Source organism: Silurus aristotelis (genome assembly GCF_946808225.1).
Source record: "Silurus aristotelis genome assembly, chromosome: 26".
In the NCBI taxonomy this organism is placed as follows: Eukaryota; Metazoa; Chordata; class Actinopteri; order Siluriformes; family Siluridae; genus Silurus; species Silurus aristotelis.
The window spans coordinates 4,578,167-4,592,731 of record NC_139599.1 but is presented as its reverse complement, the minus strand read 5'-3'; the positions used below and the strand labels follow the sequence as shown (position 1 = coordinate 4,592,731).

Sequence of the window (14,565 nt, the reverse complement as noted above, 5' to 3'; positions counted from 1 at the left end):
GCGGCAGTGTAAGTCAAGCGCGTATATAAATATATATAAAACCCAGAACCACAGAGCTAGTCAGGCTCTTTGGAGACGCCTGCGGTTGATCAAATTTGTTCTGTTGATTCCACAAACTGGTTTAAAAGGAAACCGATATAAACAGATACCAGGTTTGTGTTTGAAACCTAAGCAAGTTAGATTGTCGATTCGGTTTATTTATTTTGTTGTGGTTTTTTGCACAAGCGTCTGTTTTTCTGCGTCACCCAAACGCAGACGTGTAGCTTAGCCCGCTGTCGAGTGGAGACCCAGAGCTCTGGAAGTGTCTCGGTGTTGTTCAGGAGACTCCTCACGGTTTTTTATCCTTTCCCTCAGTTTATGCCTTTTTGTTTAGGTCGCAACAATGAACTCGAAGAACCTGAAGGCTTTCCTCGAGTCTTCTCTTAACGAGATCTTCAAGGCGACTGTGGATAACATCCTGGACTCTGTAGACCAGACTTTGGCCGAGTACCAGGGACAAATCCGGCGGATTACATCCGAAAACGAGACGCTGCGGGAAAAACTGCGCGTTCAGGAGGCCAGCGTGTGTCCGGTCCCAGTAGGTATGAGATGTTTCACCACAATGAGTTATTAAGCGCATGTAAACAAACGACTGGAAAGAAATTAAACTATAAACCAATAAAAGACATGCAATTAAACAGATGATAGGCAGTTTCACAGTCTCTCGGCTTCGTTCATGTTCAATTTGCCAAGATATGATTATTCATTTATGTCTATAACTTGTATGTATTTTGGGTGAAGTTGTAGTTCAGGCTTTGGATTACTGATCATAAGGTCGGGGGTTTAATCCCCATAATCACCAAACTGCCTGACTTTGGCCTCTGATCAAGTCCCTTAACCCTTCACCTCCCGTACTCTAGGGGCGCTGTATCATGGCTGACCCTGCACTCTGACCCACAGCATCCTAACAGCGCTGGAATTTGTGAAGAATTTCTTTAATGTGACAAGTAAAAAGCACCTTTTCACGTTTATGTAATCGCGTACAAAATACGAGCTCTGTTATAGTAAATAAAATGTGTTCAATTGAACTGGTTCAACAGAAAACAAAACTTTTGATAGGAATAAATGATGGTTGAAACTTCTGACTTTAACTTGCAACAACACCCGAGGAATTATTTACACAATTGTTGTCATTATTAAAGATGTCAACCAGTGTTTGAACGATTAATCATTTCTATAAATAGTCTTTTCACACAGCTGATTAAGCAAAGAGCCTTGTGACAGAAATATATAATTTTAGCTGTAATAAATCACAGTACTTTGGATACTTAAGTACATTTGAATGCAAATAAATGGAGCACTTTTACTGGAGGAATATTTTACTTAGCGTATCTTTAACTGTAACTCAAGTTCATGGTTTGTGTACTTCATCCACCACTGGTAGAAATGCAAAAAAAAAAAAAAAATGACTGCTGAAAAATGTGTATTTCGATTCAACCACTGCTGAAACGATCAAAATCATGTGCACATCCATAACCTGGAACCACAATCTTAGTTTGAGTAGGAATCCCTGAACGATCTTGGCTGTGAGCTCATGTCTGCAGAAGAGAGTAGGTGGTGTTGTGGGGAAAAAATACTGTACACAAAGTTTTAAAACTCAGCATTCAGTGGGTAAAAGCAAAAGAGAAAACGTTACCTGGCACGTCTGCAGAAAGTTGGCATCCCTGTGCTCTAAGAACATGAGCAGACAGAAGTTAAATTTTATAATCTTCAAGCTGCGTACTGATTGGCTTATTCATGCATTCTCTGTAGTGCAACATAGTAAAACTCGCTGTACAAGCACACAATCTCATAACTCAGTTGAAAGACTTGTGAAGACGTCTAGAGACAGTCCATCACATAACTCAAATAAAAATGACGTAAAAGCGTGTTGCTCAGCACTGTTGTCTAGTAAATATAAGCATTTGTTACAAGATATTCCTGAGCTTTAAATTTTATTTATTTATTTTTCTGTTTTTGCAGTGGATTACAATCTTGGTGTTGATGGGGACTTAGGAACACTTCTCCATCCTCATCCAACTTTACCTCGACATAAGGGTTCAGGGAAAGCCTCTCAAAAACAGAGGGACGATTGCGGAAAGAAAGCAGGAAGCTCTAAGCCTGCGTTACATAACCCGAGTCCTCTTTCAACCAACAGCGGAACACATCAGTCAGATAAAGAAGTGCAGAGTACCACAGTACCTTACGTTAAGGCCGACCCAGACTTTGAAGATGACAACAATGCATTAAATCGCCAATCCCCCGTTAACCTGACAACGAAACTCATTAAAGTAGAAGGGTCTGAGGAGAGCTTTTCGGAATGTTACACTGGATCTCCAGCAGCCCCGTCCAGGACAAGTGGTGATGATATCCATGTAACCATGGTGTCCAATAAGCACATGAGCAGTACTGTGAGTGAAGATGAAGCCAGCGATATGGGGCAACACGAATCGGAGAAGTCTGCACACAGCGTCTCGGAGGAAGACGTCGAAGAGCCGACTGAGGACGCCGCTCTCGGTGTCTGTTTTGAAAGTGATGTCGGATCGGTTTTAGAACCAGACAAGGAGTTTATAGAAAACTTTCACTCGAAGGACTCTGCCAACTCGAAAGTTTCGAAAGACAAATCCTTCCACTGCGCGCTTTGCGAGAAGAGCTTTGGCCGAATGGCGTCGCTTAACATACACATGAGAACTCATAGCTCGGAAAGAGCTCACATCTGCAGCTACTGTGGGAAGGGTTTCAGCCGAGCCGACCTCCTGAAAAACCATCAGCGCACCCACACAGGCGAGAGACCATATTCCTGTAACCTGTGCGGAAAGAGTTACGGTCATCAGGGCCAGCTCAGGATCCACAAACGAACCCACACCGGCGAGAAACCGTACGCCTGCCCGCATTGCGCCAAGCGCTTTACTGAACACAACCAGCTCAAGGTGCACCTCCGGACGCACACGGGCGAACGTCCGTACTCATGCAGCGTCTGCGCCAAGACCTTTGCCAGCGCCGGCAACCTGAGGATCCATCTCCGGATTCACAGCGGAGAAAAACCCCATTGTTGCAGCCAGTGCGGAAAAAGGTTCAACAGCCAAGGCGACCTCAAAACGCACCTGCGCGTGCACACGGGCGAGCGGCCGTACCACTGCGACCTCTGCGAAAAAACCTTCAGCCAGGCAGGCCACCTGAGCATCCACATGCGCATGCACACGGGCGAAAGGCCGTACGAATGCGGAATATGCGGACGCACCTTCACCGTGGCCAGCAGCCTCAAGCTGCATCAGCTGACCCACACCGGAGAGAAGCTTCACACCTGCCTACGCTGCGACAAGAGCTTTAGCAGGGCCAGCCATCTGAAAAGACACGAGCAACTCCACGCCAAAGAGGAAACCATACTGAAAGGTGTCGATGAGGCGTCGCCAATGGAAGACCAAAATGTTGATGACGATGAAGTGCAAAATTTGGAAGAAATGGAGTGAATGAAGGCTTTTCTTACACTGGCCAGTTTATTAGGTATGCCTTCCGTTCAGGCCACCTTGTATTATTAGTTTAACAAAAGCCCCCACTACCCCATCCACTAACAGAACAGGGGTATTGTTAAGCAGATGTTATTTAGATGGTGGGCTTTTCTCGATACAGTAGTGAAATGGATATTTGTTGAGGTATCAAGTACATTAAAGTGCTATCCACCTTCTTCTACATACACGAGCGTGCAGATGCACACGATTCGCTGACGTTCATAGTACGTCATCCGTCTCACCCATAGAGTCGGCCAGTTTTACTTGTCGAGTCTCAGCCATCGATGGCCATGGGGTCAACGGCATTCAAACTCTCAGTTCCTTGACAATGATGAGATTTAAAAGACTTGTACACTCACCGGTCATTTCATTAACAGTCAGAGACCAAAGCTCGTCTCTTTTCTGAGCGCAAACCTGCTGTCTGCCTTTTTGGTTTAGAAAGTATCCACCAACTTATGAGTTAGCAGGTAATACAATTCGAACTGATACTGTAATGTCACTGGGGTCACTGTGCTGAAATGATCCACCATCCAAAATAGTCCACTGTTGGTCCTGTTCAGTGATTAGAGGGCTTTTATTTTTATGCAGTCAGTATTGTGTCTACAAAGTGAACTAATCAGTAGATCTACATGTGAAGTCGATGAATGCACGTAGCCGTACCCAATGAAGTGGCACCAGGTGCGATTCAGGTGCATTTCGTTTTGCTTTTCAACCCTTTATTGCACAGTCAAGGACAAAAGTAGCTGAACGTTTGTCAAACATGACGTTTGCGATTTATTTACACAAGTTATTCTGCTAGACGTGTGAACGAAGTTTCGGATTTAATTTTGGTAAGTTTTATTATGGCAATTTATTAGGTTAAAAAAAAAGAATTTGGCGTGATACTTGCACCTTATGCTTATCTTAGACTTCGAGGTTCCTCCTGGTTTAATTCGGTTTTCTCTCCCCACCCAAAAGCCTTACAGAAGGTGAATTGGCCATTCTCCTTCGTCCCTTGGTGTGATTAAGCGAACATGGTGTTCTGAGATAATCTGGTTCCCTCTTTATGCTACGTGATCCCAGTGTAGGTCCAAAGTCCATTACGGACTGGATCGAGATAAAGCGGTTACTACAGATGAATAAATTAATGAACGGCTGAATAGTTTTCGATACCTCATCTATTCAATATTTAGACTTCCGTTAACCAAAGATGGGTTAAATAACCATTCACAAGGTTTCACCTGCTGTTTTAACTGTTAACACTTTATAAAATGACACTTTGATAGTTATTATTGGCTCATAATTGAGTAACTTGAATGCAAGTAACTTTCACCATTTGAATGAAAATCTGTTTTGTGGAATCAATTGCAATATTCAAATACATCCACAGTTACATTTGGTGGCCTTGAAAAACAATTCACATTGCAAAAATTGATATTTTATTTATAGTTCTTGAAACTATAGGCTCTTCTGGACTGGGTGTGTGCCAGAAAAGATCATAGCAGCCCCCAATCGGTGTTTTCCCAAACCGTCGTGTTTTGGCCAAATAGAACAATACGTTCAGTGAATCCAATGAAAATGTTTTCATGTAAATGTTCTTTAATAATACAGTATCTAATGTGAGGTACATTCTCATGATTCCTTTGTTTTGTTTTTAAATACATTTTCCTCATTTTTTTTAAGGTAGATTTTATTGGCGCTTAAAATTTACCCAAGATTCCCTGCTCCATGTTTGCAGTCAACACTTAAATCTCACTGGAAACTGAATTCTATGTTTTGAAAGGAGGTGTTTTTATTTTATTTTTTTAATTACTTTCAAAGGAATCAATTAACCAGTGTTATACTGCCGTTAACTGTTATTAATTAAAATAAAAGGACTATTTAAATTCTCAAATCATGACTAACTGTATTGTACTGATCAAAGATGCTGAATTTGTTTGTTTTTGTTCTTGTATCTTAATTAATGTGTGATTTTTATATTAGCCAACTTTTTTTTATTATTATTATTTTTTTTAAATTATAATTTATTTTGGCCGTTTGTGTGCGCTAGATATAGTGATTTCTGTTTCGGCCATTTCTCCACACCAGTAAAAAAAGAGTGCAAACATTTTTTTTTAACATTGCATATACTTCCATTGGAATTGTTTTATTAGAATTCTTTTTAATTCGGTCAAATTTTTTATCCATTTTATATAAAAAATTGAGTATTAACGTTACTTTTGGCGCTTTTTCAATATCTGTTTCAGCACAAAGGAACCATGTCGAACTTGACCACAGTCTTGAACTAAACTGATTTACGAAAATCCATACTTGTGAAAATGATGGTAGTTTATTAAAGATATTAACGAGCTTAGCTTTGTGACCAAACGCATTGCAGAATCCATTTAAAGTGCGCACATCGTCGTGTTTTAGTTTTTCCCTTTTTATTCTTTTTTTTTTTTTTAAACCAAATTCCCCTTGATAAAATAAGTTTAGATAAAAATGTTAAAGTATGTACACAGTATAATAAAATTGTTTACTTTGTGGAAATGTAGTGGAAATGAAGCCATTTTTGCAATCGTCATTCCATCCTAATAAATGAAATGAAAAATCCAATTTTTAAAGTGTCATGTTTTAAACCAAAATGTTTTCTATACTATACTATACTATACTAGTCTCTAGACTGGGATTGGTGGCGCAATGCAGTTATATTAACCTTCTCATTTCTGAGATGATGTTCCAATAGATTCTGAAGTGCGTTTGTGGAGATTTGTGCTTATTCTGGCGCAAAGGTGTTCGCAATGTAGGGTGAGGAGGCCTGGGGTGCAGTCAGGGTTCCAAATCATCCCAAAGCTGTTCAATTGAGTTGAGGTCAGTGCTCTAGAACGCCATTTAAGATCTTTCACTCCATCCCATGTAAACCATATTTTCATGGAGCGGGCTTTGTTCAGTGGTGCATTGTGATGTTGGAACAGGTTTGAGTTTCCAAGTCCAAGTGAAAGAAGAATTTAATGCCACTGCATCCAGAATCTAGAGACGTCCTATATCAAGTCAAGAAGCTTTTATTTTCATTTCATCCATATACAGCTGACTGACTACACACTGGCAACGTTTCTACAGAACCCTGGTGTTACATAAAGCAACATAGAGCTACAGAACATGGAGCTAAGGACTAAAGTAAGTTGTCCTCTCCACATAAAGTGCATAAAAGGCACAAAACAGCACAGTTTACAGTATAATGTGTATCATATGGGTGGTGCTGAAAACATGCATGTGTATGAATTGAAGTATTGAGTGTGTGTTGAGTTCAGGTTGTAACAGTTCAGTAACACACAGGTGTGTGTGTGAGAGAGAGTTTGGCACAGTTCAGTTCTGTGTGTTGAGGAACCTTATGGGTTCTTGAGTGAAGAAACTGTTGCACAGTCTGGACATCAGACCCGAATGCTTTGAAACCTCATTCATGATGGTAGGGGAGTGAAAAATGTGTGTGAAGGGTGTGTGGGGTCGTCCACAATTCTGTTGACTTTGGGGATGCAGCGTGTGGTGTAAATGTCCGTGATGAAAGGGAGAGAGACTACGATGGTCTCAGCTGTCCTCACTAATCTCTGTAGGGTCTTGCGATTAGTTCTCAAACCAGGCAGTGATGCAGTTGCTCAGGATGCTCTCGATCCCTCTGTAGAACATGGCTAGGATGAGGGGAGGGAGATGGGCTTTTCTCAGCCTTTTCAGTTTCCCAGGTTGTTGCTGGGATCTTCTTCCATTCCTCCATAATGACATCACAGAGCTGCAGGATGTTCTTCACCTTCCACTTGTGGATGCCCCACAGGTTCTCAATACGGTTCAGGTCTGGAGACATACTTAGTCACTCCATCACCTCCACAATAAGCAAGGCAGTTGTCATCTTGGCGATGTGCTTGTAGTCATTATCATTTTGAAAATCTGCAAAAATGGAGGGCATCATTTCTGCTTCAGAATGTCACAATCCATGTTTCCCTTAATGAACCGCAGATCCCCAGTACCAGCAGCACTCATGCAGTCCCGGACCATGATGTTACCACCACCATGCTCTTGGTAACCCTAACCCTTTCCGCTTCTGCAACCTCTAAAGCAACGCTACGACACTCGTGCGTTTGCTTTTTGAAGCAGCTTCTGCACCTGACGCACAACACAAGGACTTAATTTCTTTAATGGTAAAACTCTGTATGACCCTGTACTGTACTGTGACTCAGTTTTAAAGTGTGTTACTGATCTTCTTATAGCCATGGCCACATTTTGTGGAAAGCAACAATTCAAATTCTCGAATCTTCAGAGTTCTTTGCCATGGGGTGTCATGTTGAACATCCAGTGGTCAGTATGAGAGAATTGGACTCAAAGCACCAAATTGTAACTGCTATAAGAAAATATTTTTTCACAAATTTTTACACAAATTTGTATGGTCCTGTCAAGCAGACACAAACATAAACATGATGAATAGGACACGTGGCTTTGCATGGGTAAGTGACTTACAGCTGTTATCACTTAGGGTGTACTCACTTTTGTTGCCAGCTATTTAGACAATAATGGCTGTTTTGTTATTTTCAAAGGACAGTAAGTCTGTACTGCTACATAAGCTGCACATTAACTACTCTAAAATATATCCAAGTTTTATTTCTATAGTATTGTCTCTTTAGAAGAATATACTAAAACGGTTGCTGAAATGTGAGGGGTGCTCTAGACTTTTTAGGGGTGCTCTAGACTCTAGACTTTTAGACCAGAGTTCCCTGGACAGAAGCAACCTAATGAAACTACAATCGAGCTTATGGTGATAAATGCTTATTTATCTGTTAAAGTTATCTAACAACTGTCAAACAGACAAGAAATACGGCATGTCAGAAGATGGTGAGCTCAGATAGACCTGCAAGTGCATCTGTACGCAGCCTGCAGTAAGTGTGGATACTCCAGGCATGGGAATGGGCATGTTGTTTCACAATGAGAAGGACAGCCTAGGCTAATTAAATCCAGATTTGCCGCAGGTAATATATGATCTGGTATATGAAAAGTATTTTTAAATAAAAACATTTTCTGTATAAAAAGACAAAAGTTGGACTTCAAAAATCATTTTTCAAAAAGAGAAGAAAGGTGGTCGTCTTATAATCAGGCTCGTCTTATAGTCGGGATATATACGAGTCCTTGAATACTTGTACAAAAGAATGGCTATTACCCTTAGTTTATCTTATAATAGTTTATAATCCTGTCATCCTGTTATAATAATAAATTAATCAAAATTGCTATTTATTTGCTAACCAAAGTAAAATGATCACATATATATATACTTTTATAAAATGCTAACTTAATAACGTAATCTTTTAGTGTCCAAGTACCTAAGATTTTATGCTCTAAGAAATGTATGTTCAAAGCAATTTATAGACACTTTAATTATCAATAAGAAAAAATAAATAAGGAAAGAAACGTGTCCTTGTGTTCATTAATCATTAATAATGCAATCAGTCAAATCCATTTTAAAGCAACAAACATAAACATATTTTATTATTTACATTGTCACAAGTTTACAGTAAGTCGTTTTTGCTCTACGATTTATTTATTTGCATGTTAATACGTTTTTCTATACTTTCTCACCTAAATAATTCCATTTCACACATGATCAAATAATTTTTACATTCTGGGTCACATGCTCCATTGAAAAAATTACCTTTTGGGTAAATAATGTTAATTGTATGAAACATTTTTACTCCCCATCTATTTATTTGTAGTATACACTGTGGAGCACTCGCTTGTTTTTCCAGTCTCTGTGTCTTGAGTGTTGCAGCCCACACAACACCACGCTGGACATTGCGGCTTCTTATTGGACAGGTACAGGACGGGCTGGATGCTGCTGCTGATGTCCATGAAGCCAAAAGCTATGAAATGGATATAACATTTAAACACATAGGGAGAGAAATAGCTCTGAAATGGGAAGAGCGCAACGGGAGGAAAGTAGTTAAAAACTGTAATGGCTAAAATAATCAGCACCATCTTGAAAGCTTTTTTCTTGACCGGGTGCATGTCGTCTTTGCCTGGACCTGATTGTCTGAGCACCCATAGTATGGAAATGTTGCAGAAAAGCATGAAAAGGAACGTGGCCAGGATCACGACTGTAAAGACTTTCTCAAAGTTGGGGATGGTGCCCACACACTTCAGTACGGCGTACACTAGCGCAACGAACCACACGACACCGGCGCACACAGGACGATGGCTCTGATCCTTCAGGTTGGAGAAGATAATGGGATGGCACACGGCCATGTAGCGGTCCAGACAGATACATGCCAGGAAGAGTGGAGACGAGTCCTTGATGCCATAGAAGAAGCGCAGAACGTACCAAGGGCTGCTGGCAGTCAGGTACAGTTGGACGGCCAGCTCCAGTGGTGGGATGAGGCAGAAGCAGGTGTCCAGGACAGCCAGGTGCCAAATAAATATGTCCGAAGTGGACGAGTCGTGTCGGTTGTGGCGGATCAGCCAAAGGACCATGATGTTGGCTGGGATGCCCATGAACATGTTAATAAACTGCATGGCCATGTAGAAGAGGATGACCTCAGGCATGTGGTGGCACCCTGTATTTTTAGCTATGGAGGCATTTCCATCGAAAAACTGTGAAATATTGCTGTCATTACTCATCTCCATTGGTCAAAAACTGGGGCGAATTTGAACAAGAAGACTGAAATAAAAGATATGCAAATGTATTAGAAAAGAGAATAATATATTATTGCATGTGGGTTGTACAGCATCTGTCATACTCTATATACTATATATGGCATATATACGTAATCTCACTTACTCACTTTCAGTAAGAGCTTTATCCCGAGCAGGAGGATCCGGAGCGTATCCCAGGAACACAGTGCAGGAGGCCGGAATACACCCTGGATGGGAAGACAATTTAGACACCGTTCTCCCAAAGTGAACTCTTGCTAGTAGAACCCCAGCAATATTCAAAGAAACAGGAAGTGATTTAGGACAAAAAAAAATTACTAGGTGTTGGTGTGTTGTTTTCAAGTGTGCAACATTTCTACCATTAAAATGCACAGTTTCCTTTGGCTGAAGGTGCATTAAGTGTGTCTGTATGCACTAAGCACTTTCTTTCATTGGCCTTTTTTTCCTTCTAAATTATTGTATCTTTGCTTCATAAAGGGCCTTTTTTTTATGAGTGACAAATGCAGTAATCATACTCGAATATAATGTAATGCATACGCGATAAAATATTGCTGCTTTGGAGTTGTATAGCTCTGTAGAAAGGTGCATGTAATGCCTTTAAAGCATTACATGACAATCCAAATACGTTTAATGTACATGCAAATTTTGGAAAAACTTTTGGAAAAAAAATTATATAATAAATGTATAAAATATTGTACGCTTGCTGGTACATATATTGTACGCTATAATTTTTCTTGAATTATTTTGTTTGTCTGTCTGGATTGACTAGATTGCACTAAAATCCTCAGAACGAAGGAGCACCCAGACTTATCACACTTCTATGTTGTATGCATAGGATTTCTTTTCGGCTTCTCCCGTTAGGGGTCGCCACAGCGGATCCTCCGCACGTTTGATTTGGCACATGTTTTACGCTGGATGCCCTTCCTAACGCAACCCTCCCCAATTTATCCGGGCTTGGGACCGGCACTAAGAGTGGCTGGGGATGGTTCCCTGACCGGGAATCGAACCCGGGTCGCAGCGGTGGGAGCGCTGCATCTTAACCACTAGACCACCAGGGGACCTTCTATGTTGTATGTATATAGAACATAAAATAAAACATTATAGCATTTGTGTTTTGCAGCATCTGTACTCTCAAAAATCAAACCATTGCACTCAATTTTTTCATTGTTGCTGGTGCACATTATTTTAGCTCAAAAACAATCATAATATAATGAATATAGTATAGCTTTAAAAAAGGCAGTATTTTTATAAATAAACTTTAAGGGCCTTAAAATGTACATAATAAATATTTTCCTCCAGCAACAAGGAGAAGTGCAATTTGGTTATTGAAACTTTTATGACTGTAAGTCGAGGTCAGAGATCAGTTTTGCCCAAAATATACCGAGTTCACAGAACATCGAGCAGGGAAAACTTTCTTTATATCTTTCTATTAAAATTGACTTTTTAAAATCTATTATAAGCAGCAGCAAATATATTAATTCTACTTTTACAAAACCCTAAAAATGCTAATACTGGAAATTCTTAAATTATTTCTATCATATATGCAGTATATATACACAAACTTCAATACTAATAATGAAAGAATTACATATGTAGAAGAACAAAATCAATCTTGTCTTTACATATAAGGCTATACATATTTAGAATAAGCATTCGAAATTGTACATGCAATAATAATGATATGGAATTTGCAGAGCAGTTAACGGTACACAATAAAAAAAAAAAAAAAGCATGTCGATATTACGTGAGAAAAAATGCAGTCAAAACTTTTTCAGCTATATGCAGTTTCAACAGCTTGTTTTTTTTCCAGATCATCAGTCAGAACGAATCAAAGTTCTTAATTCTGGTTCTATTTTCTTTACAGGACACCATATTTTAGTTTTTTATTTTATTTATTTATTTATTTATTTTTAAGTCATGTTACTTTGAACTTTCTTTAATGACTTTTCAATATTTTTTCTGCTGAACAGCATCCAAAAAAATAATAGAAGTAAGGATGCCTAAGACTTTTTCACAGTACTTTGTATCTCTATAGATATGAGATCTATTTAGAAAAACAGAAGCCAACAGCTGCATATGTGGAAACTAAACTGGAAAGAAACCGTTTTTAATGAGACGGTTTTCTGTTAAACATATTGAAAGAAAAGCAGAAGTTTGATTAAAAAAAACAAGGACGTCAAATTATTCTTGCAATGCATATTGATATATATATATATATATATCTATATAGATAGATAGAGAGAGAGAGAGAGAGAGAGAGAGAGAGAGAGAGAGAGAGAGAGATAGAGAGAGAGAGAGAGAGAGAGAGAGAGAGAGAGAGCAACATCTTATTAGGCATAATTGGAAACATTTCTGTCAGGAGGTATATACATATATGTTGCCTAGAGGTTTCTCAGTTCCTTGAGTTTTAAAAGAGCTACGTATTCAACACTGGTTTAAATAATAAGTAATAACTAATTTACAGCACTTGAAAAAAGAACAGCTTGCGTAGACTCACATATATTGATCCTTCCTCAAGCTATTTTCATGTGTTAATAATTGTTCCTGCTATGTTATAATTTTTTTTTTCTATCATTAATGTCAAACAATATTTAATCAACAAGCAGCACCTGTACCTGGTGATGTCTTATATATAGTCAAATATGATGCAAATGTGAAATGACAGAAACCAACAGAAATGTCTGCAACCTTACCGACGTTATAGTAATGATTCCTTTTCTCTCCAAAGTCCACAAATATACGCAATTGAATCTGGTGTACATCGGATCCAGAAAGTCTAGAAAGAACTGAGGATGTTTGACACAACCCAGGCCCAGGTACAGAGCACAGCCCAGTACCCATGATTCAACACCACAGGGATATTTTGCATCCAATCACAGTGAGCACGTTCCGGCAAGTCCTTCAAACATCATTCACACCGATTGACAATGATGCAATTTGCCATCGGAGCCTGACGGAAATTTTGAAGTAAACAACTGATGCAACAGTCTGATGGTACGCTCCTGAAATTCAGTGTAACAAAACGTAATTTGTTACACGAACGCTGCTGAGTTTCAAAAGCACTGGCGCTGATTGTGGAGCAGATGGTAATGATAATAACATTCTGTAAAAAGTTGCTTCTAGTAGTTGCTCATTATCACTGCTGAACGTAAAACCAGGCATCGGTGACAGAATGTGTCAATAAATTCTGCAAATACTTAAACTAAAGTCTGTGACTATTCCTGAATTCCAGAAACGCTGAAGCTAAGTTTTACAACAACAAAAAAATTAAATAAAAAGTAAAGTATTGCGTGTTTTTTTATTTTAATTATGACTTCACTCTTTTTTGAGTTGTCACTGCTTGGTTACTTCTAAAAGTTTATTCCTGAGTGTTTCCCTTGTAAAATTGATTCCAATTAGAACCTTTATTTTTCAGCTAAGTACCCTTAATTAGCCAATGAACCACTGATGAACACTTCATTACCCTTTATTTTCTAAAAGTGCGGATTGAAATCTCTCATAAGTATGTTTTTTTAATGTAATGTCGCTGAAGTTAATATGTATACTGTATGTGAGAGGGGGAAATCATGTGCTTGGATTAACCCACTAGTCTTAGTAATTGTTCTGGGAAGAAGTTTTGTACTTTATTATTTCGCCTTGTAGGATCGAATTAGAGCAAAACTTTAGACAATGTTGTGGGACTCAGTGTGAATATAAGTTTGGTTATTTACTATTTCTCACCACATGCTCAAAAAATACCCACGACCATGAATATTTGAATGCTTGAATGTAGAACTAAATACTCTCTTGAAATTTACATTTGTTCCTTAGATAAGAAAAGCATCTGGTTTCAACATTTACATCTCGTAAAAAGGGCATAGTTGTCATCTGCTCTATTCAGAAAACAACGTCGGAAAACCACGATCGCCGACCTACAGTTCTGCACGTCATGTAAACCTTTCGGTTTAATTACAAAGTCAGAAAAGTAAAATGTTGGTTTTAGTGGTAAATTGAAAGCTAGATGTAGTCACAACATATTTTTATTTATTTGTGTGTCGTCAGTATTTCGTCACTTTCATCATCAAGTATTAAACAATTCTAATCATTTATACAAAAATCTTTTGAAATAAAATAAAAAAAATTCTTTTTTACACAATAATAGGATTGAAGACTTTCAACAAAAAGACGTTTAAATGGATTTGACATATAAATAAAATTGGTTAAGCAATCATGCAAATCTTTTAAACAAATGTAATTGACTGGATACACAAAAGTATACAGTAAAGAATGTATGGATTTATTATCCATTAGCGTAGAACCTTGTTGCCTGTGCTGTTATTTAAATCTCATTGTTTATTTTTTAAATGTTTGTTTGGTTTACCAATTCCATAGAGAAAAAAACATAAGCGGTTAAGAG

General features: G+C 38.8%; 2 protein-coding genes across 3 annotated transcripts; one reads left to right on the top strand and one right to left on the bottom strand.

Moving 5' to 3' along the window:
- Window positions 1–19: 19 nt before the first annotated feature.
- LOC310720678 (uncharacterized protein) lies at window positions 20–6,101 on the top strand. The gene is made up of 2 exons (XM_083531452.1): window positions 20–581; window positions 2,002–6,101. Exons 1-2 carry the CDS (start codon window positions 383–385, stop codon window positions 3,486–3,488), a joined length of 1,686 nt encoding a protein of 561 aa, XP_083387578.1. The 5' UTR covers window positions 20–382; the 3' UTR covers window positions 3,489–6,101.
- Window positions 6,102–9,002: 2,901 nt separating this feature from the next.
- hcar2 (hydroxycarboxylic acid receptor 2) lies at window positions 9,003–13,046 on the bottom strand. Of its 2 annotated transcripts, none has more exons than XM_083531227.1 (3): window positions 12,863–13,046; window positions 10,301–10,378; window positions 9,003–10,176 (listed from the first exon to the last, which is right to left on the bottom strand). In XM_083531227.1, the coding sequence occupies exon 3, from the start codon at window positions 10,140–10,142 to the stop codon at window positions 9,222–9,224; it is 921 nt and encodes a 306-aa protein (XP_083387353.1). In that variant the 5' UTR covers window positions 10,143–10,176; window positions 10,301–10,378; window positions 12,863–13,046; the 3' UTR covers window positions 9,003–9,221. The 2 variants fall into 2 exon arrangements, with proteins under 2 accessions (XP_083387353.1, XP_083387354.1); XM_083531228.1 differs by having other exon boundaries at window positions 9,017–10,176; window positions 10,297–10,378.
- Between the last annotated feature and the right edge of the window lie 1,519 nt (window positions 13,047–14,565).

What these genes read in the sequence shown, in the direction of transcription:
- LOC310720678 (XM_083531452.1), top strand. Translation starts at nt 383, where the DNA reads ATGAACTCGAAGAACCTGAAGGCTTTCCTCGAGTCTTCTCTTAACGAG. An exon ending in CGTGTGTCCGGTCCCAGTAG is followed by an intron (nt 582 to 2,001) that starts GTATGAGATGTT and finishes CTGTTTTTGCAG; the next exon opens with TGGATTACAATCTTGGTGTT.
- hcar2 (XM_083531227.1), bottom strand. Translation starts at nt 10,142, where the DNA reads ATGGAGATGAGTAATGACAGCAATATTTCACAGTTTTTCGATGGAAAT.